The sequence below is a fragment of the Trichoderma asperellum genome, chromosome 4 (genome assembly GCF_020647865.1).
Source record: "Trichoderma asperellum chromosome 4, complete sequence".
NCBI classification, from domain to species: domain Eukaryota; kingdom Fungi; phylum Ascomycota; class Sordariomycetes; order Hypocreales; family Hypocreaceae; genus Trichoderma; species Trichoderma asperellum.
Genome location: NC_089418.1, coordinates 1,806,923 through 1,833,656, shown reverse-complemented (window position 1 = coordinate 1,833,656; position 26,734 = coordinate 1,806,923). Strand labels below are relative to the sequence as shown.

General features: G+C 48.9%; 13 protein-coding genes across 15 annotated transcripts; 7 read left to right on the top strand and 6 right to left on the bottom strand.

The window, feature by feature from the left end:
• Nucleotides 1-235: 235 nt before the first annotated feature.
• Nucleotides 236-6,098, bottom strand: TrAFT101_007020 (uncharacterized protein). The gene is made up of 6 exons (XM_024900592.2): nt 5,976-6,098; nt 5,425-5,865; nt 3,053-5,071; nt 1,363-2,988; nt 1,159-1,300; nt 236-1,094 (listed from the first exon to the last, which is right to left on the bottom strand). The coding sequence occupies exons 2-6, from the start codon at nt 5,863-5,865 to the stop codon at nt 502-504; spliced, it is 4,821 nt and encodes a 1,606-aa protein (XP_024758670.2). The 5' UTR covers nt 5,976-6,098; the 3' UTR covers nt 236-501.
• A 227-nt stretch (nt 6,099-6,325) lies between these two features.
• TrAFT101_007019 (uncharacterized protein) lies at nt 6,326-8,223 on the top strand. Its single transcript, XM_024908553.2, has one exon. The coding sequence runs from the start codon at nt 6,357-6,359 to the stop codon at nt 7,986-7,988; it is 1,632 nt and encodes a 543-aa protein (XP_024758669.1). The 5' UTR covers nt 6,326-6,356; the 3' UTR covers nt 7,989-8,223.
• Nucleotides 8,224-8,503: 280 nt separating this feature from the next.
• TrAFT101_007018 (uncharacterized protein) lies at nt 8,504-10,198 on the top strand. Its single transcript, XM_024908552.2, has 3 exons — nt 8,504-9,209; nt 9,281-9,370; nt 9,455-10,198. The coding sequence occupies exons 1-3, from the start codon at nt 8,630-8,632 to the stop codon at nt 10,006-10,008; spliced, it is 1,224 nt and encodes a 407-aa protein (XP_024758668.2). The 5' UTR covers nt 8,504-8,629; the 3' UTR covers nt 10,009-10,198.
• A 394-nt stretch (nt 10,199-10,592) lies between these two features.
• Nucleotides 10,593-11,468, top strand: TrAFT101_007017 (uncharacterized protein; the record flags this gene model as incomplete). The annotated part of the gene is made up of 1 exon (XM_024902687.1): nt 10,593-11,468. One exon carries the CDS (start codon nt 10,593-10,595, stop codon nt 11,466-11,468), a length of 876 nt encoding a protein of 291 aa, XP_024758667.1.
• Nucleotides 11,469-11,755: 287 nt separating this feature from the next.
• Nucleotides 11,756-12,322, bottom strand: TrAFT101_007016 (uncharacterized protein; the record flags this gene model as incomplete). The annotated part of the gene is made up of 3 exons (XM_024900606.1): nt 11,756-11,836; nt 11,895-12,103; nt 12,202-12,322. 3 exons carry the CDS (start codon nt 12,320-12,322, stop codon nt 11,756-11,758), a joined length of 411 nt encoding a protein of 136 aa, XP_024758666.1.
• Nucleotides 12,323-13,527: 1,205 nt separating this feature from the next.
• TrAFT101_007015 (uncharacterized protein) lies at nt 13,528-15,035 on the bottom strand (the record flags this gene model as incomplete). Its single annotated transcript, XM_024900677.2, has 2 exons — nt 13,528-14,829; nt 14,880-15,035. 2 exons carry the CDS (start codon nt 15,033-15,035, stop codon nt 13,528-13,530), a joined length of 1,458 nt encoding a protein of 485 aa, XP_024758664.2.
• Nucleotides 15,036-16,076: 1,041 nt separating this feature from the next.
• MBF1 (multiprotein-bridging factor 1) lies at nt 16,077-17,243 on the top strand. Its single transcript, XM_024900680.2, has 2 exons — nt 16,077-16,443; nt 16,515-17,243. Exons 1-2 carry the CDS (start codon nt 16,282-16,284, stop codon nt 16,815-16,817), a joined length of 465 nt encoding a protein of 154 aa, XP_024758663.1. The 5' UTR covers nt 16,077-16,281; the 3' UTR covers nt 16,818-17,243.
• A 25-nt stretch (nt 17,244-17,268) lies between these two features.
• On the top strand, nt 17,269-18,150 carry TrAFT101_007013 (uncharacterized protein). The gene has a single exon (XM_066127938.1). The coding sequence runs from the start codon at nt 17,329-17,331 to the stop codon at nt 18,007-18,009; it is 681 nt and encodes a 226-aa protein (XP_065984051.1). The 5' UTR covers nt 17,269-17,328; the 3' UTR covers nt 18,010-18,150.
• A 161-nt stretch (nt 18,151-18,311) lies between these two features.
• Nucleotides 18,312-19,693, bottom strand: TrAFT101_007012 (uncharacterized protein). Its single transcript, XM_024905390.2, has 4 exons — nt 19,255-19,693; nt 19,056-19,198; nt 18,766-19,004; nt 18,312-18,714 (listed from the first exon to the last, which is right to left on the bottom strand). The coding sequence occupies exons 1-4, from the start codon at nt 19,646-19,648 to the stop codon at nt 18,612-18,614; spliced, it is 879 nt and encodes a 292-aa protein (XP_024758661.1). The 5' UTR covers nt 19,649-19,693; the 3' UTR covers nt 18,312-18,611.
• A 247-nt stretch (nt 19,694-19,940) lies between these two features.
• RPL44 (60S ribosomal protein eL42) lies at nt 19,941-21,102 on the top strand. Its single transcript, XM_024906908.2, has 3 exons — nt 19,941-20,003; nt 20,373-20,650; nt 20,724-21,102. The coding sequence occupies exons 1-3, from the start codon at nt 20,001-20,003 to the stop codon at nt 20,761-20,763; spliced, it is 321 nt and encodes a 106-aa protein (XP_024758660.1). The 5' UTR covers nt 19,941-20,000; the 3' UTR covers nt 20,764-21,102.
• A 79-nt stretch (nt 21,103-21,181) lies between these two features.
• On the bottom strand, nt 21,182-22,322 carry TrAFT101_007010 (uncharacterized protein; the record flags this gene model as incomplete). The annotated part of the gene is made up of 3 exons (XM_024900683.2): nt 21,182-21,792; nt 21,861-22,104; nt 22,203-22,322. The coding sequence occupies 3 exons, from the start codon at nt 22,320-22,322 to the stop codon at nt 21,182-21,184; spliced, it is 975 nt and encodes a 324-aa protein (XP_024758659.2).
• Nucleotides 22,323-22,685: 363 nt separating this feature from the next.
• TrAFT101_007009 (uncharacterized protein) lies at nt 22,686-23,423 on the bottom strand (the record flags this gene model as incomplete). Its single annotated transcript, XM_066127937.1, has 1 exon — nt 22,686-23,423. One exon carries the CDS (start codon nt 23,421-23,423, stop codon nt 22,686-22,688), a length of 738 nt encoding a protein of 245 aa, XP_065984050.1.
• A 487-nt stretch (nt 23,424-23,910) lies between these two features.
• TrAFT101_007008 (uncharacterized protein) lies at nt 23,911-26,712 on the top strand. 3 transcript variants are annotated; one of them, XM_024904214.2, is made up of 3 exons: nt 23,911-24,759; nt 24,957-25,252; nt 25,352-26,712. In XM_024904214.2, the coding sequence occupies exons 1-3, from the start codon at nt 24,499-24,501 to the stop codon at nt 26,523-26,525; spliced, it is 1,731 nt and encodes a 576-aa protein (XP_024758658.1). In that variant the 5' UTR covers nt 23,911-24,498; the 3' UTR covers nt 26,526-26,712. The 3 variants fall into 3 exon arrangements, with proteins under 3 accessions (XP_024758658.1, XP_065984048.1, XP_065984049.1); XM_066127935.1 differs by having other exon boundaries at nt 23,911-25,252; XM_066127936.1 differs by lacking the exon at nt 23,911-24,759 and having other exon boundaries at nt 25,231-26,712.
• The last annotated feature ends 22 nt before the right edge of the window (nt 26,713-26,734 follow it).

Genomic DNA, 26,734 nt, shown 5'->3' with positions numbered 1-26,734 from the left:
TACTGAGTAGTTTGTGCAGAATAGAGTCCAAAGTGTTCAGTGCCAAAGGGAAAAGCAGTTTTTAAATCAGTCGTAGTGACGAGGAAAGAGAGGAAAGGAAAAGAAAAGAAAAGAAATTACCATCTCAACAGCCCAATCCCTGGCATCAAAGCTGTTCGCCTCGTCCGTTTGTATCTTACCCCTGTCCAAATCTTTAGTTAGAGCTCGGCTGCCTGCAGCCAATTCACCACCATCCGTCGGCATTTGTTCTGTGCCTGATGCAAATAGTACCGGCAATTTTTATTTGATCAATTTCTTTAATTTTATTATTTCCGGGCTTTGCCCTCTTCACCCTCGTCGTCTAACGATGGGTGGCCGCCCACCCCCCAGGTCTGTCTAGATGCTGAATGCTAAAGCTATACATGTACATGGTGGTAATTCACTCTTGTTTAATCAATTAAAAAACATTACCGTCATTATCATTCTCTCTTTTCTCATGCTTACTGGCGGTGAGTGAGCATTTCAACTCTGCGAAATGCCGCTTTGTATCCGCACTTGTTCTAATCTGTGAAACAGGGCAGCAATGTGTCGCTCTTTCATTGACACATTTCCCTGGGCATGTGCAACGTAATCCAACGCTACACGGACTTGCGCTTCGGAGGTAAGGCGAGAGACATACTCGAATCCAGTCTGCGCTTGCGCTTGCGCTTGAATGGGGGGTGCTCGACCGCGATAAGCGATATACTGCTCATAGTGTTCGCGAGTTTGTTGGCGTCTTGCCTCACCGCTTAAAACTTCATTGCCATTGCCGTAGCCTGTTTTATATGCTAAAGCAGGGGTAATTGGCTGTTCAGTTGTTTGTGATCGGGCTTGAGGGCCTTTATTGGTAGTCATAACATTGCCGTAGGGGTCGACAAGTGACTTTCGGGGTCTGCCTCTCTTACGAGGTCCCGTTTGCGGAGGCACCCCAGGCGTTGGTGCCCCTGGTGGTACACCCATAAGTGGGAGGCTATGCCTTTGTTTAGGGTCAGCTTGCTGCTCTTGATAAGAGGCAAGGCCTCGGCTCTTTTTGGAATCGATTTGTCGCATCGATAAAATTTCGGCTTCTCGCTCAGCTAAAAGGTCTTGTTATTTTTACTGTCCGTTATTGCTTTAGGGGTTCCTGTTCTTTCGACTTACCTTTTGTTGATGGGTCTATATCCTCATCAGAGTCTTCAGGAGCATTTGTGACGTCAAAGTCTTCAGATGAGTCTGAAGACTCAGCGCCCACGTCGCCAGCCAATGCATATTGCTCGGCGCCTTTAGCTCCGTAGTTAACAGCCTAAAAGTACAGTTGTTAGTCATTGACTTGTGCATCAGTCACTTGGAAGTCGATCATCATACCATTCGACGTCTTGCACCACGCCCCAGGACTTCTTTATTGGCCTCTGCCTCTCGCTTAGCTTCTTCTTCTCTTTCAGCAAGAATCCGGTCCCAAACACTAGAACTAATAGGCTCTGGTGCTTGTTCTTCTCCAGTATCTACTCTCTCTTCAAACCCAAGCTTGTCATTCGCCCATACACGGGCAAAGTTAAACTGGCTTTCAGCAGAGTTATCATCATTTGCTGCAGTCTTCTCCATTTGAGAACGATCCAAGAGCTTGTCAACAGATGCTGAATCGTACTGAATGGCTGTCTTTTCATACCCGTCGTCGAATAACGCTTGGGCACCATGCTTCAATATCGATTCCAAGTCAGCACCCTCCAGTTCCTCATCATCCATACTCTCAATTAGCGCATGATCCAAGGCCATTTTCTTGCGACCAATTTCCATAATTCGTTCCTCGACCGAATCTTTGGTCACGAGCTGAAAGCAGAGGACCTTGTTCTTCTGCCCAATGCGGTGAGCTCGAGATAGAGCCTGGATGTCCTGATGGGGATTGAAATCGGGGTCCATGATAATGACAGTATCCGCGGTTGCAAGATTGATTCCAACACCGCCAGCTCTAGTCGACAACAAAAAGGCAAACAGTTCAGAGCCTGGCTCGTTGAAGGCGTCAATACGCCGCTGTTTCTCCAAACTAGAAATTGATCCATCCAGGCGACGATATCCATAGCCAAGCCCATTAAGAAAATCTTCGATTATGTCAAGTTGTTGCAGGAATTGGCTAAATATGAGTACACGGTGACCCCGTTCCTTTAATTTGGGCAACATGATTTCCAAAAGCAGGAGTTTGGCCGACGCTTCTACCAAATTGCGATGTAGTACCTTTGGGTCGTGATGACGTTCCTCAATAGCTTCGGAATACATAAACGGGTGGCATAAGCATTTGCGTAGCTGCATCAAGATGTTGTTTAAGCTGCCACGATCCTTTGCGCTCATTTTGCTATTTGCAAACACAGCTCGAATGAGTTGGGGATTCTTTGCCATGATACTCTTTGAGAGCTTCTCCTGAATAACGGTCATAGTAACAGGTAGAATAATCTGTGCCATGGGGGGGAGAAATTTTAGGACGCCAAGCTTTGTTCTGCGCAAGAAATACGGCCGGATTTTTTCGTGCAGCTTAGGAAGACTTTCTTTGTCAAGGACTGCGTATTCCTGGTCTAATTTTTCTGCGTTTTGTTTCTCGTCGATGAACTGTAGAAGATTGAAGAGCTCCCTCTTGTTGTTCTGCAGCGGTGTACCGGTCAGAAGCAGACGGAAAGGTATTTTCATGGACCTCAGGGCAGTGTAGAGGAGGTTTTGGTCATTTTTCAGTCGTTGGCCTTCATCCACAACCAGTCCCGCCCAGTTGGCGGACTTGAAAAGTGATAACGTTCGCGGGTCCTGCGCGGAGTCATACGACATGATCACAACTTGAGCCTTCATTTCGGTAGTGCCGTTTGGAAACAGCTCATATGTATAGGCAATATCTTGAGGTTCTTTGCCTCCGTAGTAAGCGACGACTCTGATACCTGGAGCCCATTGCTTGAACTCTCGACGCCAATTGGGGCAGGTAGCATTCGGAACCACGATGAGGAAGGGCCAGCACTTTTGCATGTTAGGGATTAAAGTCAAATTGTTGCAGCACATACAGTAAATAGTATTCACTTACCCTTGGTGTATCTTGAATTAAAGAGGTTACAAGACCAACGACCTGGACTGTCTTACCCAATCCCATTTCATCTGCAAGGACAATGCTTCGGCTTTGGTGAAAGTTCTGCAGCAGCCAGTTTAGGCCTTCTATCTGGTAACCCATGAGCTTTCCTCGTTTAAGGCCAACAGGCTGCGTGTCCACTTCTTTAAATGGGTTGTTCTTATATGCTCTGATACGTTCTCGGATTTTTGAAGAAGGCTCGTTACGAAAGTGTTTGCCCTCTATGTATCCGCAATAAGCTTCTACAAAGGCGCTGTAAAGTCGAGGCTTATCTTGACTAGGTGGGGAATCCCATACAACATCATCATAGCCAAGGCCGTGGAACTTGACTAGCATACTCTTGACTTTGGAGATATTGGCAAGATCCTCTTCTTTTGTTTTGCTTCGAGAGCCCGCGTTGTTCAACTTGACGTTGAAAATGATATCAGGGGTGATGAATTCGTCTGGGATAGCTTCTTCACTGTTGAGCTTGAGAAGATTCTGCTCAGCTGCGCGTTTTGCAAACGAGGACCGCATGCTGCCAGCGGTAACACCAAATAACCAAGCTCCAGGGACCCAGGAGCAGTGCGCAAATGAAGCCTCTTGCCACTTGACAAGATATTCTTTCTCATCTTCATTAACATCTCCGTACGCTGGGAGGGGGTTACGTTGAGTAGAAGGTCGCCATGCTACCAGGCGGTGTATTTTGCTCCTGGCAGAGTTACAATCATTGCACTGCCAATCAGCGGAATAATCCTTCAGGTGCTCGGGTTTAACATCGGTTCCAACAGCATCATCCCCAGTGGAGGGCAGATGCTCTTGATGCCAGCCCCGGTGACAAGTAGTACACCGAAAAAGAACGTTGCCAGAATTATTAATAAGCTCGGGAGAGATGGGGGTAACTGGGTCGACACCACCGTTCTCTTCACGAAGTTTTTCTTCTTGCCGAGCCGTCTTCTTTTGTGAAAATGGCGGGCAGGCTCGACCATCTTTTTTACAGCTCTGGCACGCGCTGTGTCTGGGCGCACTGCGATCTTTCTTCAAGTGAGTATTAAGGCAGAACCTGCATTGCAGCACAAAGTCATCTTCTCCAATTTTGGTGGCCATATGGTCACGGTTGCTCCGGTATCCAATGCAATTCTTGTGGTACGTCAAGGAGCATCCTTGGCAATACAGCAGCTGGCCCCGCTGCTTCGAGCCTCCACATGTATGGCAAACCTGCATATGCGCAGAACCGAAATCAGAGTCTGGAGATATTGGTTGGAAAACTTCTCTAACAGAGATAATCTTTGGCGTAGCGGCTGCTTTGTCATCAATCACATAAAACGAGTCGTCGTCCATGAAAGCGTCGTCTTGCATGCTCGTCTGATTTCTGTTGGCTCTTGCAGACCGTCGAGGCTGCTCAAATTCAATGTCAGAATCATCCGATACTTTGCGAAGTAATCTTCTCTTTCTCTCATTTTGCATCTTAATCCGACGAGAACGCTGTGCAGATCGATTAGGACGGCCCTTTTTAATTGCGAGGTCGGATACAATAGGCATGAAGCTATCCGATTCCTCTGAGGTTTGGCGAGATTCAAGTGCCAATTCGTCTTGGTCCTGATCAAGTATGCTTGAGTTGAGAGACATGTTGGTCAGCTTCAGCTGAGTTGATTTCCGCTTTCGGAGGCGGCGCGATGGCTGATTAGCTTCGCTTAACCCGTCCTCATCCTCGCCCTCTGAATTAATCGAGCCGCCAGCATAGCTTGGCCGACTACTCGCTTCCCGTGAGCGCAGCATGCGACTGGGACGCAATGTGGGCTCATTATCGGAAAGTCCATCATCGATTTCCTCTTCTACAGCTTTGGCATCAAAGGCAGCATCATCCAATTCAGAATCCCATTCCTCATTGGCGACGTATTTTCGCTTATTACTAGTGACGGTCATCTCAGGATATCCTTGAAATCGCCGTAAAGTCGCTTCGCCGTTTACTTGTTCAAGAAGGCCGGAAATGTCGAACTTCAATTGTGTTAATATAAATACACTGTAAATACGAAAATAAAGATTGTAGAAGATAAGAAAAACATATGGCGCGGTTGGCGGGTAGCGTTATATGCTGTGGGTCTGACCCATTTAAGGCAGCGGATGAAGAGTTAAAGGGAATTGCAATGTAAGAGAGAGAAAGAAATGTTGATAGTGCTTAGCATCGACCAAGAGAAGCGCAGGTGAGAAAGTAGCGATTATTCGTAGCAGCCATTATGAAGTGTGGGTCGCGAGCAGGGGAGCATCTCAATTTTGGGGATTGTCACTATGGGGAATTCGAGAGCGACGCCGCTCACGTAGGAATAGACAAATCTGCTGAATAAACGTACCGAATCAATTCTTCCGTCTGTGAATTCAGCGTCGTACTCAATGACGTCGTCACCAAGATCGCGAAAGGCCGCAATCCGTTCGACGACTCTGCTATATACTGCCGAGTACTCAGCCCGTCTCTCGGCAGAGACTTCTGGAAGCGCAACTTCTATTTGCGTTGCCGGCGCAACATGTAGTATTACGCTACCTGGCGTATACGTATCGGAGCCAGTTCGAGCTATAATATCGGGTGTCGACTCGTAGCTTTCGTTCAAGGGCGACTCGCCTGCCTCGACCTCATCAACGGCCATTTCTTCCTCTTCATCTAGCGCCGCCTTCAGCAGCGCAAGATCGCCCAGGTCGCTCATGTCGTGGATCGAAAGGTCTGGCGCGGGCACATCATTCTGGGTATTCTCGTCGCGCGTTTCAAACAGGTTTTGGAGGACACTTGTCTCGTTCATCTAGGGTTTCCGGTTAGCAGAAGCTATTCTGCTATGTTTTGGGCGACAGGCATGGATGCGAGCGGCCGCAGGCAAGATGAACAGAGCAGAATAAAGTGGAGGAGCCGAACCTCGTGAGATCAAGCGCCCAGCGCTATCGATTTGCATCAATACAAAGCCAATATATACAGAACGGGCGCCACTGAGCAAACAATGGTAAAATGTTCATGTGATCGCAAACTGCATGATTTGAATCGTACTGGATCCTAGAAGGCATTTAGACGCGGGCCGAAGCCACAACGCGCTGGTCATTCGCTGAAACGGGCTTAGTGAAGGCAGCTCGCTGCTTATCAAAGCTCACCGCCTTCTAGGAACCCCTGCAATCGTTCCCCATTATGTGTGGCAGAAAAAAAAAATACGTCAACCCAAGAGCTCAATTAAGTGTTTCAGTTAGCTCCAAGTATGCTGCAATACAGCCACCACCGCTCAATAATATTTCTTATATCCCAAAAATGCTGTCTCTTGGGCCGTTAAGACCTAAGGGGCTATCCCGCCAATTATTCATTTGCATGCACAAGCCCAGTGCTTATGTCTTACAAACAAGTCGGCCCGCAAGCCTCTCTGCCATCCACCGCGGAGTACGACGATCCGAGAGAGTCCAATTCGGAGACCGGCCTAGAGATCGAGACTCCTCACTCAATGGTAGAAGCGGCAGGCTAACTAGAAAGGCGCTCGAAGGTGCAGCATCCCCTCGGCAACAGCAAAAGCTACGCAAGAAGCTTGATCGGAAAGCATTCGAGGAAGAAGAGGAGGAGTCCGGTAAACAGACGAGGCGCAAGCGCTTCCTCAATCCTGACTTCGAATACGGGAAGAAGAGCCTGGTTTACCAACTTAAGCATGGGGCGCTGAAAGACCAGGCTGCTGCTCTTGTTCAAGAGCCAGTGCGTCCGCTACCCTTCCAAAGGCTGGAAAGCAGCCCCCGGCGCAGAACAGAATCCTCTCGGCCTATTACAGAGCGTTCGGAGCGGCCACGACCATCTGTTCGGAGCCAAGTTGATCGCACCGGTGACTTTCAAGGAGAGGTAGAATCACCGTCGCCTCGGGAGAGGAGGAACCAGATGATGTCAATGAACATCAAGTACACAACCGCCGCTTCACAATTTCTTTACGGCAAATCGGTCGTGAAAGCCGCACTGGAGCAAGGAAGACGAAAACTATACAAGCTTTTCATATATGGAGGCGAAAATCGAAAAGACTCGAAGGACAATGCGATCATAACTCGATTAGCGGAGAGGCGGGGCGTCCCAGTCACGATTATCCCAAACGAAGATCAGAGATTAATGGACAAGATGAGCATGGGCCGGCCGCACAACGGCTTCGTTCTAGAGACGTCGCCGCTACCTCGATTACCGGTAAAGTCATTAAGCAAACTCGAAGAAACGCCGGGAAAGCTAGGATTTCATGTCGAACTAGACTACCAATCAAAGGAAGAGGAAGCGATCAACGGGCAAGATACGTTTATACCTCGAAAGAACGACAATGCGCCAAAGCCCTTTGTTCTTTTACTCAATGAGATTCTGGATCCGGGCAACCTAGGAGGCATTCTGCGAACAGCGAGTTATCTTGGTGTCGACGCTGTGGGCATCACAAATCGCAGCTCGTCCACCTTGACTCCGGTTGTGCTCAAATCCGCGGCTGGTGCCGTGGAAGAGATTACGATATTCAGCGTGGATTCACCTGTGAGCTTTATAGAGGAATCGAAAAAAGCAGGGTGGAAGACATACGCCGCCGTCGCGCCGCCTGACCCCAAACTCATGCAAAGACACGACAAATTCATCTCCACGGCCAACGTTGAGGCAGAACGGCCACTGGCCAGCCATCCTTGCATATTGGTGTTGGGGAACGAAGGACATGGCCTGTCTAAACCAATCAAGGTAGCAGCTGACTATGAGTTGTCAGTGCCATATTTCGTGCGCAACAGCAGCGTGGACAGCCTGAACGTCAGTGTTGCTGCTGGCTTGTTATGCCATTCCTTTGTGAGGACGCCGTTTGTTACAGCGTCAACGCCCACGAAAGCTCGGGAAGAGACGTCATCGCATCCCGAACTGGAAACCGGGAAAGATGAGAAAGAAACCATGTTTTGAAAAGGATATTATATAGAGCCAGCATAATGACAGTATGAGAGTATGACATGTATATAGAAATTTCGGCGAGCTGTAAGATAACGATGTATATATATGTATACCTACATGGAGGCCATAGTTTTTAACCCGAAGTCAGCTACCTGATCCATTTTGGCTGGTGGTAGCCATCGAAGAGGCTACACTAGACACTTCTACACTCTTAAAAAAACCAAATCATCAGGCTGATAACAACGTGTATACAAGTACATTTTTATTAAAGCTAAATGTGATTTTTCATTTTTTATTCATCTTGTCTCCTCAGGAAATTACAGTCACCTCTCCTCTAGGCCAAGCAAAGCTGTTCCGTCCTTTGTAACGGCTTAGCTGCAGCGGCCCACTAAAGCGCGGGCTAAGCTGGTTACCCCAGCCACCCGCTTGTTTGTATTGATGCATTGGCGCCAGCATCACCAGCTGGAGGTGAGCCAGGGCTGGTTGGTTTTGCATGGATCGCTCGTTAGTTTCTTTCGAGTAGTAGCTGAGAAAGATCGGTCTCTTCCGTGCGCATTTGCTTCTTTTAGTTTCAACATTTCGCCTCTCCATCTGCATTCTTCAATTGAGGCCTCATCTCGCCGAGACAACCACAGGCGTTGACCGCTCCCACCATGACATCCATTCCCAGGATGCTTGTCTTACCAACGGCCTTTCTCGCCTTGGTCGCAGAAGTGGTAGCAAATCAACCACTAGCCACTGCGATCAAGAAACAGCTTCCAGATGCGAACGAGAAGCTATTTCCCGACCACCTAGCTTTTGAACCGCTGCCGGCACTGAACCCATTCGAGACGACCGTCGCAACGAACCTTTGGCTCGATGACCAGGAGGACAAAGATGCCAGCTCCAGCAATTCCACAAAGCGATACCACCCCGCCTTCTCATATCACTTTCAGGAATCAGAAGAGGATTTGCTGAAACGCGCCGCAGATGTCTTGGTGATTCTCCAGAACCGAGCGGCATGTCCCTCGGGAATGGAGAGCTGCTCAAGCATTGGCTCGCCAGATAAATGCTGCGCGGATGGAACATACTGCACAAATGTATCTGATTCCGACTCTGAGCAAATTGCCTGCTGCCCCGATGGAGCTACCTGCGGAGGAGGAGTTGGCGCCTGTCCTTCGGATGCTGTGAGCTGCCCGTCCGAGCTTGGTGGCGGCTGTTGTATTCCTGGATATGTCTGCCAAGGCGTTGGATGTGAGTGAAGAAGAAATCCCACCGGTGTCTGTCCGTCATGGTGTCAAGGCTAATGAAAGGAACCCGCACAGGCGTCCCCAGTGCTTCAGCAACTGGCATTCCATCGTCGACGGCACCACCGCCTCAAACCACGCCCCAGACTCGTTCAACCGCCGCTACAGGTAATCCATCAGCCGTGACAGTGACGCTCGTCGTCACCGAAACATCAGTCCCTCCTCCGGTCACGCAAACGTTAACAATAACAGCCACAGGCCCTGGAACCGAGACCGCAACGGGAGCGCCGCCATATAGACCAACGGATGCTACTTCTACCTCGTCTTCTGCCTCCAGTTCAACCTCCTCTGCGCCAATGACTACGACTCAGTCAGGCGAAACTCAAACCGGCTGTCCAACTGGCTTTTACGGTTGCCTGGCCACTCATGGAGGCGGATGCTGCCGAACCGATCGCGATTGCCAGACATTATCCTGCCCAGCGCCATCTTCAACCATCATCTCCCATGGCGTCACCGTGGTTGTCCCTGCAGGCGACGTGCCCACCGCGGCGGCATCGGATAAGTGTGCAAGCGGCTGGTTTCTCTGCGGAAAGGACGCAGGATCCGTGGCTGGATGTTGTCCCAGCGGGTACAAATGCGGCACAGCAAGCTGCTTCACCTCTGCAGCCTCGGAGACCAACTCCGTACAGAAGCAAGAGCCCGAAGCTCCAAGTAAGAATGCAGCTTCTTCGGCTGTTTCGAGCAACAGCTTGATAATTATGGGCGGTATTACCGGAACTCTCCTTCTTCTCTTGGGTGTGTTGTAATGACGGAATGAGAAGGGGGTTGGTTCTCTATTTTTTTTTTTCCTATTGTTACTTATTCAGCATTTGACGAGCCAAAATACGGCGCAACGGATATATGACTGTTTCTTAATGTTTTATCTACCTACCTATATAGATGTATTATACTAACGGCAACATTGTATTTGACCACCAACAAGCTCATGACTACCAGCATCTTGCGTAGCCTAAGCCTTGAACTATTTGCCGCAACCTCTTCTCTGTAGATTGTTACTTCCGACAATGCAATTTACTCTCTTTTGCAATATCCCAAAGCGGAGTTTCCAGACTTCTATGTTGGCCGCAAATAGGGAGGAACAGTCACTTAGCGACAAGAGCCATTACACAGCAGGAAAGAGACACGCAGACTTACTCAGGTCTTTTCTCTGCTCGGGCCTCCAACTTAATCACCTTCAACTCTCTCAAGTTTATCCATCCAAGTATTGCTCGCCCGTACTCTTTTGTTTATATACAGAATTTCTTTTCTATCTGCCTTTTTTGGACGTCACAAAGCCAAAGCATCATCATCCATCATAAACTCGCAGCTTCTATCGTCAAAAATATTCACCATGAAATATCACGCCGCCACCATGCTTGCTGCCGCAGCTGCAGCTCTGCTTTCCACCGTCTCTGCATCCTCCACTGTGGTTTGCACAGAAAACGAACTTGGCAACTCCGGCCAGTCAGATGTCTGCCTGGTGGACAATGTGTCGCCAGAGCCAGAAAAAGGCTATTTTCTTCCATGTGTTGAAGTCATCTTCAGAGACAACACATGTCACTTTGTAGCAAGTGAGCCCGATTACACCAAGGCCCACGATGAATGTCAGTGCAGCGGAACCACTTTCTCTGCGTGGGTCGAGTGCCAGAAGTGCCTCTTGGACCATGGCTTTCATAACGAAGACAGTGTTTACTGGAGCAAAATACTGGATGCGGCATCAAAAGCTTTGTGCACTGAAACTCCAATTGCTGCTACCGCCTCAAGCTTGTCTACACCGGTCCAAGCAGGGACAGTTATTCCTACACCCACCACGCCTATCAGCGATGATGGCTCCAACCAGCTTCCCATTGAAACATTCAAGGGCTTGAACCAAACCGCAGTCGCAACACAGGGGCCTGGGGTGCTCAACCAAACAGCTACTCCCACTGCAGGGGCTGTAGGGCCTCAGAAGACTTGCATTGAAGATTTCAAGAGGCAAAATGTCACCACTGTAGCTTCAGATTCATCTACCCCAACAGTTCCAATCATTCCCATTTTCCCAACTAACACATTCACATCTGCCGATAGCATGGAGCCACTTGCTACAACTAGCGACTGGCTGCTTCCGGGGGGGCTTCCGGGGATGTTTCCTTCATCCGAAACATCTGACGCCGCCTCCTCTTCCTCATTTGGGAAGTCTGGTTTAGCTGTTGCGATTGCTGGCGCTATTATCATGGGCTTGTTGTGACGGGGTGAGCACCATGGAAGTGTTGGGATATGTGGTATAGGCGTTGACTGGCAAATGGGATGGGATTCAATTGTATCATAGCGCCTTAAAAGGCGTTCTAGTAATCAATTATGAGTTATGCACCTTCAATTTCATGACATACGTCTGTATGTGATACAGCATAGAGAAAATGAGTCCCCAACACTGTGTATAGCAGAACCAATTCGCCAAAATTTTGATTTTTATGCCTATGAACCAGTATTCGTTTATAATTACATTATTTTTATTTTACTTTTCCCTTCACTGGTTTACTCTGGCATGAACTTGAAAGATTTGGGCAGATTCTCCTGGCAGAAAGGCAATTTGCTGGCAGTCCAGATTTCGGTGTCCTATTTGTGATGGGTTATTACACACGAGTTTTGAGGTATGAGGATGGGTAAAACTAACAGGCTTCAAGAGCTTCTTAATCTCGCTATCGAGAGTGCCGGCTTTGAGAACGCTAATGGCTCGGTTACCTGCAGGCTCGTGGGCGATGGGAGAGCCGCACTCGGAGCAGAAGAGTCGGTCGACATTGTTTCCAGAGTCGGCCTTGCCGGTCCACTTCTTGATGGGGCCGTTGATGGTCAGCTTGTCCCTGGGGACGATGGCGACGAGAGCTGGCCAGGGATTGAGTTAGCAATAGTTTCGACATAATATAACGTGTTCTAAAGAGAAGCACAATGATACTGAAACTTGAAGGGAATATTTTGCATACAGTAGGTTGAGCCAGTCTGGCGCTGGCAATCGTCGCAGTGGTCGTAGCCGGTGGCGAAGGGTGCATCGACGTCGACCGAGTATGTGACGGCTTTGCAGAGACAGTGTCCAGTGAGAGGCATGGTGGCTGGTAGAATTTACACGATTTTCGAAAAGTAATTCGTTATTTTCTGTAAAGAGGAAAAGAAGGTTAGAAGAGTCAATGAGGAGCTGGAAGATGTGAATGTTTCCAAGAGATGCGTGGCAGCGAAGATATATAGTAGCTCATAGCTAGAAAGAACGAGCTACTACAAGCTTTGCAGATCCATTGGCGGGGTATTCGCAACTGGTGGTTGGAGCATACCGAGATGTATTTCAGCTTTTGGCGGGGCTGTTTGAGGCACGGCGTTGTCGATGACGTGGGATTCAATCAGGTTGTGAGGTGGAGCTATCGCTGTTGGTGGCCTGTTGGTTGAAGCTTAGCTAGAAGGACTGGAGATGCATATTGTTTGGATGGAGAGAATCATTGGTCTTTATATCTTTTTTGTGCCCTAGTCAATGTCCCTGCTTTTTGTTTTACACATTCGGATAATGCGGTATTCTTCCATAATCCCGTCATTGGAGAAAATATCCAGCGCCCAAGCCGGTTCATGCCAGAACGTCTACATTCCCAATCCAAAGATTGGCGCAAAGTAGTTCAGCTTCCTGGCTCGCAGTGCATGCTTGGCACTATTCCCCGTTCGATGTCGCTGCAAGCAATATGGCCACGGGTCTCGCCAGCTATTGGCTGCAACTATTTGTCATGAGTTGTTTAGGGCCAAAAGTGGCTCCCAGACTCCAGCCAATGCAGCATATCAAATAGACAAAACATCTCAAATACTAATAGAATTTGGAATGAGCTGCAGGAGGGCCCGCTCGGTCGTTACGCTGGAGCTTCTGATTTTGCCTCCCGTTGCAACTATGTATGTAGATCGGCTATTGCATCCATGCTGGAATGCCGCAACGTGGCAGCTTGTAAATCTTGGGTAGCCGTGTGCTGACAGTTGTGGGCTTCCCCTTAGCAGACCAGAAACTCAAATCTTTTTGCGGGCCTTTGATATGATCCTAGCTAATACAGCGTCAGCCTTGCCAGTATTTTCCAACAGAATGCGACTCGTATAACATAGAATAGATAGGCGGTAGAATTGGTAAATACCTTCCGACGGATAGATGCTTCGGCGGATGGAAAACGTCGTGTATGCAGAGGTCGGCCAACTAAATAGAGACACGATATGCAATAGACTTTAGATGACCTCGTAGTTGGTAGTTGGCCCGAGAAGTTCCTGCATCTAAATCCTTATATGCAGCGCTAAGTGCGAGTAGTGAGATCCTTCGGCGCTGAGAAGAAAGATGCCAACCACCAGGCCACGCCAAAACGCCCGATCAATTCCAATGTGTAGACAATCTCGGTCATTCCAAGGAAAAGCCAGTCGGCTACGAATATTCGGACCAGTAGAGGCCGGTATGAGCCTCGAGTTTCCTTACTAGAGTGCCCAAGAACAAATGCGTCCATAGGGGATATTCGAAAGCTTCGAACGTCTTCTGCGCTGATTGTGGGCTTAGCTATGTCGGCCGAAGTCATTGGGCGCACAATCCTTGCTGGACAACGTCGCAACTTTTGGATCAGCTTGAAATACATAAAGTCCACGAAACTCGATACTTGCAGTGGCGGAGACTGTTGCTTCAAAAAAAGTTTGGGTAATATCTCAGGCTTATCAACCCAGATGGTGTGGTTTTCAGCCATTTCGCCGAATATAGCTTCGAAGTCATGGGCGAAATGAACAAATCGAGAGTAGAAGACAGGCGTCAGAATACGGATCTTCAAGTGTTGTGCTTGCTCTGATTGACATGACGCTTTTGAGGAAATGAACGTTTCTTCTCCACTTTCAAGGATTCCGCTCGGTACGTATGTCACCATTAATGGATTTGGCGATTTTTCGACAAGAAAACGTAGATATTGGCGAAAAATTGGCTCCAGCCTCCTCTCATTGCCATTCGCCAGCCTACCAAGGCTATCTTTCAAAGGCTCTGGTCGGTACCAAACATGAAGCTGATGAGAAAAGAATAAGGAACCTGCTTCTTTGACGATTCTGGGGAACGTTAAAAATCCGACCCAAAACCATGAGAAAATGAATTTTATCCTTTCCAGTAGGCTCATCTGCGAAGCTATGATGGCTTCGCCCTCAGAGCGCAATTGAGCGAAAAGCTTAGACTGCCCTTGGGATGAAGTGAGGTTGATGGTGATGTCTACTCCACAGAAGTTTCTCATACTATTTTCGAATGGATCCTTGGCCAACAAGGAATAAGATCCATTACGAGAGTTGAACGGAGAAACATGGAAGTCCTTTTTCCATGAAGCTTTTATTTGCGTATCAGAAGGGTTTGAATGGATAGTCCCAGGGGCAGAAATCCGAGTAGCGTCTTCTGAGGTGTCACGCAAGACCAGGTATGGTCGTCGCTCGCCAAAAGTATTATTCACCTCTAGTACGATAGCGGAGAGAATTTTATCAGGAGAATACAAGTACCAGAACGAGACTGGGTTGAACTGATATCCTAGAAATTTTGGCGCGGTAACGAGAAAAGCAGACGGATAGCTGGCCGGGTTCGCGCCCTACAGCAGTCAGTTTACATTCGTCCATAAGTTTCTCTCTTTCGTCACACCTGAGATTCAAGATAATTATCCAGTTTACCGCGAAGTCCGAGTTCATGACTGCTTCTTTCCAGATAATCTCTTGCGTCCACGCGGAACCAATTGTTCATGCGCCAAATACCAGATGGCCAGGCTATGGGGATGTCTGGTTCATCAACGGAGATCATGCCATCGACACTCCCTCTATACCCCACGGGTATACCAACAGTTAAATAAGAGTAAGAAAAGCTATGTTTCTTAGGCCTTTTTCTTCTATGTGTTACTCGAGAAGGTATTAGGTAGATCCCAGTCGGATCATCCTGATGTTGGCTGACATCTCTCAATATGATCCCTAACCCATAATAGCCTGCCCAAATAGCGAAAGCCAACACTGTTGTGCCAAGAATATATTTGGAGCGGGCTAGATTATGGCATATGGGTAAGAGCAAAGAGCGTAGATTCCAAGTGGCACACATCAGGAAAAGAGTACGGTCAAGCTGATGATATGCTCCGTGCAGAAGAAGGACAACAAAGGGTAACACAAGTGACCAGTAACTCTCTCGCGCTCTGTCAATCCAATCTGCGACAGTTATCACAGCATTGAACGGCGAATCGTCCGCCAAGCTGTCCATAATGATTAATTGGAGGCCAGTGATGTCGTACTTGGAATAAGCCAGACCTCGAAAGGAACATGTTCTAGAGCCATAGTCAGCCTCTAGAGATAGGGAGGCTATCAAAATAGCAGCAAGCGCTGAGATGCATCAGAGATGTCCAATGAGACGGGAAAGTAATGGTGATGAGCATCTCTTCCAGAATAGACATGCGTTTTCACGTAATATTCTCCATATTGCCTGCTCGTTTGCAAGGCAGAGAGTTGCACTGCAATCGTACAGAATCACACAACGAAGGAAGAAATCACGAAGAGGGGTTTGGTCAGGAGAATGATGGAAATTACCTCTGAAATCCGGTCAACTACCCATCAAGGTGCCTCTCAGCTCAGCGTCGCTGTACATTCGCTATTCGGCAGATGGCCTTAGTCATCTCGATTGGCGATGCGCTGCGCTCTGCATGCCGTCATCCACAGCCAATCGACGCTATTAGGTAAGCCGGGGTACTCTAGCACCTTCCATGGCAAGGGCGGCGATGCGCGAAAAGCCCCACGGAGGCGCCGTCGACTAAATCTGTCTTGCCGGTTGAGTCAGATTGCAGCCCTTCTTCCACTCTCAATCTCACACGTTGCTCCAAGGATATATTGCCGACCGTCGCAGGACTCGTCGCCTCTTCCAACTTTGCTCTTCCATTAAACATTCCATTGAATTCAACGTTTATATACCCGACTCTTTAATTGAGCTGCTCTGTTTTCGCTACACGACCGTCTCAAATCAAACATCACTACCCTTTTTTTGACCGCTTCACCACATCAACTCTACCACCATGTCTGAAGATTGGGATTCCGCCACCAAGATTGGAAGCCGCGTTCGCGGTCCCGGTGCCTCGGACCGCGAGACCGTCATCCGTGGAAAGAGTGCGCTGAACGCTGCCCAGAGATCCGGTGCTGCCATCAGCACAGAAAAGAAATACGCCAGCACCAACTCAGTATGTCAAGCGCCCATCTAAGATTGACTGCAATTGTCTGCAGAAAGTGGAGCTAACAATGAATTTCTTAGGGTGGCAGCAGTGAGGGTCAGCGTCTTACCAAGGTCGACCGCTCCGATGATATTATCAAGCCCAAGACAGTCGGAAAGGAAGTCGGAAAGGCTATCGAGCAGGCCCGTCAGAAGTTCGAGCCCACCATGACCCAGGCCGAACTGGGCAAGAAGATTGGCGAGACATCAGCGACCGTCGCTACATACGAGCGTGGTACTGCTACGCCTGACCAGACCATTCTCTCCAAGATGGAGAGAGTGCTCAATGTCAAGCTGCGGGGCGCTAACATTGGCGCCCCGCGCCTGGGCCCCAAGAAGAAATAAATGCAGAGGAATGAATGAAAGGGATAGGAAGGGGAAGTGAGAAGTAATGTGCCACAAGACAAGATGCGACGACACATAGCGTGGCTTTGTTGTGTCTGTGGATATTGCGTACGCGGTGCGCATTAACAATGAAAACAAAAGGAGTACAAAGCTGTTTCAATAGATGGGTTATGGTTCATTCCTGCTCGTACAGCAGAGAAACAGGATGTATTGGTCCGGTTCACGCAGGATATTTTGGCGTTTTACGTGGGATGATCAAGAATTTAGAATTCAGAATGTGGACAAACACCCAATTTTGCCTGCAAGTTCATTTTTCCTTCACTTTTGCTTCACTCGCCTTTGAACATGTGTCCATTGTGAAATTGACAGTGTTTTCATGATTTATATATTTAACACAATATCCGACGTAATTTTTTTTTTTTTTTTCTCCATCAAGTCTTCCACTATACACGCTCATCCATTGCACACGCTCATCCATTGCACACGCTCATCCATTGCACACGCTCATAAAATGGCGTCCGACAACTCCAGAGTTAAACAAATTGAAGAAAGCATCATGAATCGAAAGAGAGAGCTGAAGGGCTTGTCTGGCAGCTTCTCATCCAACATCGGCCAGCGTATCTCGCCTTCTAACCTACAAGACAGCGCCAGCATATCCCAAAAGAAGAAGAATCGTTCTGTCAAATCCATCATAGCTTGGCTCGAAGAAGCAATAGCCAATAATGACCCATCAAGAAATTCTGGAGACGATGTCAAATCAGTTCGCTCGGCCGGTACAATATCATCGGCTGGTTCGAATTCCTCGCTTCTCAGTCGACAGACTATGCCTGGGGCAGCAGATGTGGAGGAATACTCCTTGACGTTACTGAAGTACAAGCAGTACTATACTGATGTCCCACTAGGGAGATGTCTGGACGGCCAAGAACAGGATAATGCGACATCGAGCAATGTTCACAATAAGAATGTATCCGAAGAAGTTAGTCTAGTACAGGGATCACAAGATAGTACACTAGAATTCGACATATTATCAGCTTCGGATCAGCAACTTTCCAGGCTTAGCCGCTATCTAGACTCGGTACTGGTGGATGGTGAGGAGCCGAATAGTACGGCTATCGGTGGACATGATGGTGTTTGTGGCCCGGAAGAGATTCATTTTCATCGTCGAAGTCCTCAAGAGGTGTTGGCATTTTAGAAGAATGTTCGATCGCAGCTAGAGATTTCGGAGGATGAACTAGAAGATTAGTTGGATATGCTTCGATTAAATGTAAAAAAAAAAAGCACATCTTAGCTCAATTTGCGCTGACAATAGACTGAGTAGCTACATTCATAAGGAGAATCTACTCTATTAATTTTTTTATGCATTTTCAACTTCATGCCTTCTTCATAATGCTATGGGTTACGGGCGTGTGCAATAACTCTGTTGTTACTGATATGCAGGGTAGACGTACAAGAAATGACCAAACTAGCAATTTGGAGCTGTGGGACTGTGGCGATGGCGGTTTCTGAGCTTCAGTTGCTATTATTATCCAGCTACCTAGCTATAAATTTAAACTTTCTTCAGAAAAAAAATTAATACATGTGCCAATAGCATCAGATAGTTTTCTATACGTGAATTTCTCTTCCTAGGCATTGGGGGCGGCCGTTCAAACCCAGCAGACAGGTTGATGCTGGATCGTTTTACTAGCCATTCGCGTGCGAAAGACTGTGGCTCGTGTCCTTGTGGTCTCCGATGGTCTATCATTTCGCCCCATTATAACATAATAACTCGCTGCGTAAATTGATACTCGTCTATGATTACGCCTTGGCTGAATACTTGGCTGCCGCCTTATCGAATAGGCTGCTCTTCTCTTCCAAGTCCAATAACAGCTGGTGGTTGGGGTTTGCCTGCTTCAGTGATCTGCGACCTGTTAGCAGTGTGTTCTGTAACAAAGAATAATGAAAAACATACTCGACAAGCTCGTCAGTGTTGTTCCCGGAAATGGAGTTCAAAACCAATAAATTGGCAATGCCTTCAGCGTTCTTTGGGTCCTTTTGTACGGCAAGCTCCAAGGCAGACTGGGCCTCCTCAAGGCGGCCCAGATGTATCTCGCAAACTGCCTGTGCGATGAGGCTGGGTACTGAGAAAGTTGAAGAGCCCTGTGCAAGCTCCTCATAAACGTAGAATGCCTGCTGGTACTTCTCGCCGCCCTATTGAACCTTAGCATTTATACCTCCAATCATTCTGTCAATTGCCCTTACCACTCGGACTCCAACCCAAGCCTCTGCCAGGTTTACCAGGAGACTGTCTTGTGCCCATCTTCGCGCGGCAGTCACTTCCTTCAGGGCTAGGTCGGTTCGGTTCTGTTGTAGGTGGATCTGGACTATTAAGGCGACAGCGTCCACTGTACAAAATCTGTTAGCATCTTTGGTATAATTGTGCAATGCTGATATGACTCACAGCTTCCTTGGTGTTGCGAAAGCAGCGCGAGTGCCTCCTCGGACTTTCCAGCTGCTTGTAGAACCGTGCCGCCGACAACCTGGACGGTAACGTTATCGGCTGCTGATGAAGCCAGCTTCTCAATCGTCTTCAGTGCTGAGTCGGTCTTCCCTAGAGTGTATTCGGCAAGAGCGCCGACAGCTTCTAGGTCGGGAACGGCCTCACCCTTGACATCTGCAACAACATCTTCGGCCTGGCCAAGGGCGATGCGGGCTCGGAGCTTCAGTACTCGCACGGGCAGCTCATTCTCAGCAGAGAAGGATGATGTGTCGAAGTCGATGACCTCCTGGTATTGTGACTGGTAGAAGTGGGTGTGAATGTTGATCAATTCACCTTCTGTAGAATATGGGTCCATTTTGGCGATTGGCGATTCTGGCGATGTTGCGTCTTGCTGTCTCTAAAGAGAGGATACCATCATCAGCCATAACTGGCCTTCCAGCTCAATCGCTCCAATGGTGGGGTCCCCTGACAGGGACTCCACGCGCCACACTCGAGTGGCTGGTGTGAGTTTTTTTCTGCCCAATAAATGAGGCATGGATTCTGACTCACCCAGTAAGCCACACTTCGTTATCGAAGCCCCAATCAGGAATAGCGTTGACCCTATCGCCCACAAAGCGAGAAATCACCAAACTCGCCCAAATTTCGCTTTACTCCGGAACTTTGCATCACCAAACACTCAAGTAACGACACCGCACACCGTCGTCAAAATGGTACGTTTATGGCTGCTATCACCATCGATGCTCAGTCGACCCCTTTGATATCCGATTTACGAAACACGATCCTTTCGAATGTTTGCATCCGCACGATGGCAGTCTTCGCGATTGAAAACGACAATTTTTCTTGCATCGAATCTCTGCGGGGGAGGAACCGGGGAAATTATCATGTCGCCATAACGGAAGAAATATTCGCGGAACATGAGCAATTCCATCGTTAAAATTCGAGCGCTCTAGTTGTTTGATGTTGGAATATTGATCAATCGACGAAGACTGCTTTGTGCCGGACAACGACCGCTTCGACTTGCACCGTCACTTTGAGCAACCACCGCGACCCGATAGATGGCTGACATATACTCGGATTAGGTCAACATTCCCAAGACCCGAAACACCTACTGCAAGGGCAAGGAGTGCCGCAAGCACACCCAGCACAAGGTCACCCAGTACAAGGCTGGCAAGGCCTCCCTGTTCGCCCAGGGTAAGAGACGTTATGACCGGAAGCAGAGCGGTTATGGTGGTCAGACAAAGCCCGTCTTCCACAAGAAGGCCAAGACCACCAAGAAGGTCGTCCTGCGGTTGGAGTGCGTCAAGTGCAAGACCAAGTTGCAGCTGGCCCTGAAGCGATGCAAGCACTTCGAGCTCGGGTATGTGATGAGCGAAACCCTGTTGAGGGACCTTTTTTTTTTTTGTGCGTGGCGTTGCTAACTATGGCTACAGTGGTGACAAGAAGACGAAGGGTGCTGCTCTGGTGTTCTAAATGCGTTGTTTTCCGGTCTTACCAATTCTCATGCTTCTCCTTGCGGCATATGGGCATCATGGAACTTGGCGAAGGGGGGTTACTGGTCCTTGATTAGAGGACGGCGGCTCATAGGAAACGAAATAAAAAGATTTCTTCATGACCGCATTCATGCGATTGTACTGGGATATGCCTCGCAGTGTTAAGGTTGGAAAAGCCAAGCTGAGATAGTATTCTAATTCACTACGACCTGGTGTCTCTTGCTGGGCAACCTCTAGTTCACGGGACAAGACTCAGACTAGCAAACATGAAAGATGAGTGTCAATCAATTCAAAAGGGAGATGATCCTAATGGCATGTGTATTCCCGTTTGTCTTTTGCATCGCTATCTACGTCTTGTCTACCTGATTCTAGGATATGTCTAAGAATAAAATCTAAGTCTAAAAGCCCTCGCCCAGCAAAACACTGCGGCCTTGCCCATACCACACAGCGCCATTACGAATATCAAGTCCTCTTTCTTGCCCAACGATCCACTCACCAATAAACTGAGCATCTTTCTGATCCCAAATCTCGTTCTCTAGCCAGCTATTGATGTCATCGATGGCCTTGACCCACTTCTCTCTCTTTTCAGGAGTATCATGCTCTTCATCTGTCAAGTACCTGCCCAGAGTAATATGAGCGCTGGGAACCTGGTATCGGGATCCAACCTCGATGCCCGCATCCTTGACCTTGTCAAAGATGTCTCGTCGGAGGTGGTGATATGTGTAGTCGTCTCCCTGGATCACAGCACCAGCAGAAACATCAGGGGCAACTGGGGGCGGTGAAACAGTAGGCTCACCAGAAGATGGGAGAAACGAGAGAGCAAAAGCAGAGAGGTCATATGATACCATGGGCTTGACAAGACGAGACCGGTGGGTGTGGGTATATGAAGCAATAGAGGGAATGGCAGGACGTAAAGCAGAGACGAGCGAGCCAATCTCCGGGGGGGTTTTTGAGAAGGCGACCTCAAGAGTCGTCATATGCATCCTGTGAGGGGGCATGAGCCAGATTTCTACGTGGATGTATTAGCTGTCACTGGCTCTATGATATAATGTAATTTTATTTAAAACAAATACTCACTTGGCGAAGCCTGTTGGAGACGAGCTTGAATCTTTGCGGCCAGCTCGATAATGTGGCTTGGAGGGCGAGCCCACACCGTCAAGCAGTTGCGCTCATCGACGAAGCCAGGCTCTATTTCCGGGTTTTCAAGGCGAAGGAGGCATTGGTCAATTACGAGCTCCTTGTACTCTGGAGACAGGAACTTTTCCTTCTGGAGAGCGTTGCGCTTGGTGCGATGAGCATTGTACAACGCTTGAAGTTCTTGCTGCAGAAGATGGATTGTTAGGGTTTCATATATGACTATAGTTTTTCAAGAATGTTTATATATATATATATATAAACTTGGATATATGAGCAACTTACAGGCTTGTTATCGCAGGCTCGGATGAAGGCCTCGTATGGGTTCTCGCCCGGTTTCAAGACAATCCCAGACAAGTCTTCGAGCTTATTTTTAGCATCGGTGGAATACAGTATGCTTCCCATGGTTGCTCAGTTTTCCTTTCTTCTTGTTGTAAATGAGTTGATGAATAAATCATCGATCTGCAATTCTACGACACGCGTGCTCTATCGTCATGAGTAGTTTTTATTCAGTCGTGCTGCGCCCTTGGGCTCTCAGGCGACACGTACTCCCCACTCTCGCAGATGTGAAGCGGTATATGGCATGACTAAGCAGCCAATGAGGCGTTGCGAAGCCAGCCCTTGGCGAGCCCATGCTGCTGTAGCTCGCGGTTACGAAGTTATGAATACGAGTCGGCCGGGAAGTAAACAAACATCCATGTCCGATGCGGCGCTAAACAATGCAAGGACACATTTGTCTACCAGATTAATTAACGTGAATATTGAAGCTTATAGCTTAATTGACCAATCTCTATGGGGTATCTTAACCCGAATGCTAGGCTCGTCTTTGCCGTCTGAGATAAACTCGAGCAGCTGACAGTCTTCAATCGCAACACCACTGGCAAATTGCGATACCACAAAATCCAACCGTGTCCCCGTCTGCCCCAATACCACCATCGGAGAATGCCATGTCCCTGCACCGTAAGTAACAGCCTGGCTGTTTGTAGCGACAAACGCACGCAGGCGCTTGAGATCCGGGAAGCCCCTCCCGGGTAGCCCATCGCCGCTCGGTACAGGCAAATCTTTATCGTCAGAGCCAGGCGGGAGGCTCGGAGCGACAATCACCAGGTACGATGAAGCGGTAGATTTGATAGGCGTGAATGTTTGCGCCGTGAATGGATGTCGTTCGAGATGGCGCACCGTGAATGTATTTGCCTCCAGAGAAGAGCTCCCGGCGCCGCCCCTTGCTGCGCAGACGAATATGCTCATGATGGGCTCGCCTTTGCCGCTGGGGGCCTGATCGTAAAGATTCTTGAGGCGACTTACATTTCGATACTGGATTGCGGAGCCTTGGTTGGCCGAGAAGGCGTTGGGCGGTAAGGATTGGGCATGAGCGTCGAATGAGGAGGGGTGGACATCGGGCCGTGGGTTGGAGACGACATCTCCAAAGGATGAGAAGGCCTCGTGAGTAAGAGGCTCTGCGATGATTTGTATGTTGAGAGCGCCGATGTTGAGCTGAATCGCCATGGCGCTGGGTGAAGAGATGAATGATGCGGAGATTGATTCAGCGGACGTTCGTTGGGCAGAGATGGACGGTGATCAGAACGTTCAAGCTATACACACAGAAGGACAACAAAGCGTATTCATTATAAAAATGAAGATAAGAGGCACAGACGGCCGAATCTCAAATCTCCAGATATTGGGCCGTGAAGATGAATCTGCGGTCTACATGGTATGTACATGGATTAGGTATCACGGAAGCTGCCGACCATGATGCGGGCATTGGGCTCCGGTGCCGGACCCGCCCGGCGCTGAAGCGGGTGGCGGCGCCTTTTTTCGATGTTTGGAGTGGCAGAGGCTTGATCTGCCGTATGCGAATGCTACCTTCCTGATGGACTGTGTCCCGGTTGCATTGCAGATTCGATGCATGTATTCGATATTCAACTAAATGGAGGCCCATTTCCAGCTTCTGCAGATTCTCTCCTGTGCTTCTCCATCCACATCATCTTCCAACTCCGCCGCCTTTCTGCTCTACCGACCCCCATGTAGGCCAAGACTCGAGTCGTTATCTCTTTGGGGATCAGCGGTAAAGACTCCGTTATCGCGCGGATACGCGGCCAGCTCTTGTTCCCATCCTAACCCCGCGGCCCCACGACCCAAGCCTCTTGTTGCTTAGCCCTTTGCCGTGGGAAGCAACAGGATTGGCTGTCTTTTGACCTTTTCTTCTTCAGAAGAGTACCTGCAGCTTGAGTTGGTGGGAGGGTCGCTGCTTTTGGGCGGGAGAGCGGCTCGCCCGTGCCGAGCGACTGAGAGGATGGCGAAAAAGTTGACTTGGGTAGCATCATCGACGGAGATTTCGAAAAAAATTGCTTCTTCTTCCTGCACTCGTAATTCTTCGTCGTCTTATACTATTCCCCCCCACGGTTGTTGCTGATTCAAGTCTTGATATTCTGACTTGAAGTACTGTGCTGCTGCTTCACGTCCACTAATACGAGGAGTTGACGACGAGAGTGGCATTTACAAGCACGACAATACCGCCCACTTTTTTTTTCTTCTTCTTTCGATCTGTCGAGGCCGCGTGACCTCAGGAAATCTGAGATAGATGAGGCACAACGAATCCGATAGCGACGATGATGAGTTGGTCAGCGAAGTTGCCGTCGACACTCAACTTAGAGATTCCCTAGATGCCGAATCCGTGAGCAGCTATGCGGAAAATGGTCCGCTCTCACCCACTACTGCTCCGCCAGTGAGCCAGAACGAAAGCAAGAGACCGGTACCATGGAGCGAATTACCTCGGAAAGACCAACTTTTTATCATTACCATGGCGCGAATGAGCGAGCCGCTTGTCCAGACATCACTGCAGGTGAGACTTACACCGAGCTTGGTGGCTTCACGATATTCAAAGCGTTTGGCCAAACCAGGATCATGAATTTTAAACCTTCCCCTCACCCTATTGTTTTTTTTGTATTTGCAGAAGGAATTTTTTTTTTTTTTTTTTTTTTTTTGAGAATCTTGTAACTCATACTGGGGCTCTTTTCTGCCTGCGTCTCAACGAAAAAGGCCTACATGTTTTACCAGCTTAAATGGTTCGACCCGTCGCTTCCCGATTCCACCATCTCCAGCCAGGCGGGCGTCCTGCACGCCAGCTTCACGGCCTCTCAGTTCCTCACGGCCATGATGTGGGGCCGCATTGCCGATTCGAAACGCGTGGGACGCAAAACGGTTTTGCTCATTGGTCTGTTGGGGACGAGCATATCCTGCTTGGGATTCGGATTCTCGACGACGTTTTGGCAGGCGCTGCTGTTTCGGACGCTCGGCGGTGCTACGAATGGGAACATTGGTGTGATGAGGACGATGTAAGTGCCTTTCCCTTGTACTTGTTTCCATAAGATTTCTCAGGAATGGCTCTGGAAATGCACGATGGTGAGAAGTATATGCTTAAGAAATCAATACAGGATCAGCGAAATCATCCGCGAAAAGAAGTATCAGCCAAGAGCCTTTCTCCTCTTGCCCATGACGTTCAACATAGGCGTCATCATAGGCCCCATCCTCGGCGGTATCCTCTCCGACCCGGCCGGCAGCTACCCCAGTCTCTTTGGCAGCATCCCCTTCTTTGTCAAATTCCCCTACGCAACCCCCAACATCGTCAGCTCCTTCTTCCTGTTCTTTGCCGCTGTGGCCGTTTGGCTGGGCCTTGAGGAAACTCACGATGTCCTGAGAGACGGGCCGCCAGACTTGGGCACCAGGCTCGGCAAGAGACTTGTCACGCACTATCGAAAGCGGTTTGGCACTTCGCCCGAGGCTGAGGGATACTCGACAGTTCCGGCGTCTGATCTTGAGCTGAGGGCGGGGGAAGAGGATGCAGTCAGGAGGAAGTCGACAAAAAGGTACACCCAAAGACTGCCCTTTCGGCGTGTTTTCACGCGCAACGTGCTAGTTACGCTGGTTGCGCAGTTTTTCCTCACGTTCCACGTTGGAACGTTCAACTCGCTCTGGTTCGTCTTCCTCTCGACGCCGACCTCCGAGCGAGAGACTCGTCTGCCATTTTGGTTCACCGGCGGTCTTGGTCTCCAGCCCCGATCCGTCGGTATGGCCATGGCTATTTTGGGCTTCATCGGCATTAACATGCAGCTGTTCCTCTATCCGCACATATCAGCACGTCTCGGCACCATCAAATCGTGGCGATTCTTCCTGCTCTTCTTCCCTGTGGCCTACTTCCTTGTCCCCTATCTCTCCGTCGTGCCAAGCACCGCACCGCCTCCGGAGGCAAAGGCGGGCGTTTTGATATGGATTGCCATTTGCGGCGTTTTATTCTTCCAAGTCACCGGGCGGACGTTTGCGCTGCCCAGCCAGGCGATCCTCGTCAACAACTGCTCGCCGCATCCTAGCGTGCTGGGCACTGTTCACGGGCTTGGACAGAGTGTTAGTAGCGCGGCCCGGACGATTGGGCCCATGGTGGGTGGTGTTGTGTATGGTTTTGGCTTGAACAAGGGCATCATTGGCCTGGTGTGGTGGGCACTGAGTAGTGTTGCTATTTGTGCGTGCTTGACGAGTCTAGTGGTGAAGGAGGGTGACGGACATGAGATTTGGCTAGAAGGCGATAAAGAAGATGAATCTAGTACAGATTGATAGTTTATGCTGCCGCCAAAAGGAGCACCGAGAGATTTATCATTAGACGTTAGAGATTTATAAAAGATGCAGATTATGCGGGCAAATGTCTTTCAAGAATCGCAGAAGAAAAGATCAAAGATAGGACATAATCATAATCTTATTCCCTATTATCCACTTCATTAATATTCATTATTTGTTCCCATGCCCCTCCAACGCCATACTTGCAG

Excerpts from the sequence above, each read along its gene's own strand:
- TrAFT101_007020 (XM_024900592.2), bottom strand. The coding sequence starts at position 5,865 with ATGAACGAGACAAGTGTCCTCCAAAACCTGTTTGAAACGCGCGACGAG. Across the intron at positions 2,989-3,052 it reads TAATTCAAGATACACCAAGG|TGCTGGCCCTTCCTCATCGT; the intron begins GTAAGTGAATAC and ends AACATGCAAAAG. Across the intron at positions 1,301-1,362 it reads GTGGTGCAAGACGTCGAATG|GCTGTTAACTACGGAGCTAA; the intron begins GTATGATGATCG and ends CTGTACTTTTAG.
- TrAFT101_007019 (XM_024908553.2), top strand. The coding sequence starts at position 6,357 with ATGCTGTCTCTTGGGCCGTTAAGACCTAAGGGGCTATCCCGCCAATTA.
- TrAFT101_007018 (XM_024908552.2), top strand. The coding sequence starts at position 8,630 with ATGACATCCATTCCCAGGATGCTTGTCTTACCAACGGCCTTTCTCGCC. Across the intron at positions 9,210-9,280 it reads TGTCTGCCAAGGCGTTGGAT|GCGTCCCCAGTGCTTCAGCA; the intron begins GTGAGTGAAGAA and ends GAACCCGCACAG. Across the intron at positions 9,371-9,454 it reads TCGTTCAACCGCCGCTACAG|CCACAGGCCCTGGAACCGAG; the intron begins GTAATCCATCAG and ends TAACAATAACAG.
- MBF1 (XM_024900680.2), top strand. The coding sequence starts at position 16,282 with ATGTCTGAAGATTGGGATTCCGCCACCAAGATTGGAAGCCGCGTTCGC. Across the intron at positions 16,444-16,514 it reads AATACGCCAGCACCAACTCA|GGTGGCAGCAGTGAGGGTCA; the intron begins GTATGTCAAGCG and ends TGAATTTCTTAG.
- TrAFT101_007013 (XM_066127938.1), top strand. The coding sequence starts at position 17,329 with ATGGCGTCCGACAACTCCAGAGTTAAACAAATTGAAGAAAGCATCATG.
- TrAFT101_007012 (XM_024905390.2), bottom strand. The coding sequence starts at position 19,648 with ATGGACCCATATTCTACAGAAGGTGAATTGATCAACATTCACACCCAC. Across the intron at positions 19,005-19,055 it reads CTTGGGTTGGAGTCCGAGTG|GGCGGCGAGAAGTACCAGCA; the intron begins GTAAGGGCAATT and ends AAGGTTCAATAG. Across the intron at positions 18,715-18,765 it reads AACACTGACGAGCTTGTCGA|ATCACTGAAGCAGGCAAACC; the intron begins GTATGTTTTTCA and ends AACAGGTCGCAG.
- RPL44 (XM_024906908.2), top strand. Across the intron at positions 20,651-20,723 it reads TGCAAGCACTTCGAGCTCGG|TGGTGACAAGAAGACGAAGG; the intron begins GTATGTGATGAG and ends CTATGGCTACAG.
- TrAFT101_007008 (XM_024904214.2), top strand. The coding sequence starts at position 24,499 with ATGAGGCACAACGAATCCGATAGCGACGATGATGAGTTGGTCAGCGAA. Across the intron at positions 24,760-24,956 it reads TTGTCCAGACATCACTGCAG|GCCTACATGTTTTACCAGCT; the intron begins GTGAGACTTACA and ends TCAACGAAAAAG. Across the intron at positions 25,253-25,351 it reads ATTGGTGTGATGAGGACGAT|GATCAGCGAAATCATCCGCG; the intron begins GTAAGTGCCTTT and ends AAATCAATACAG.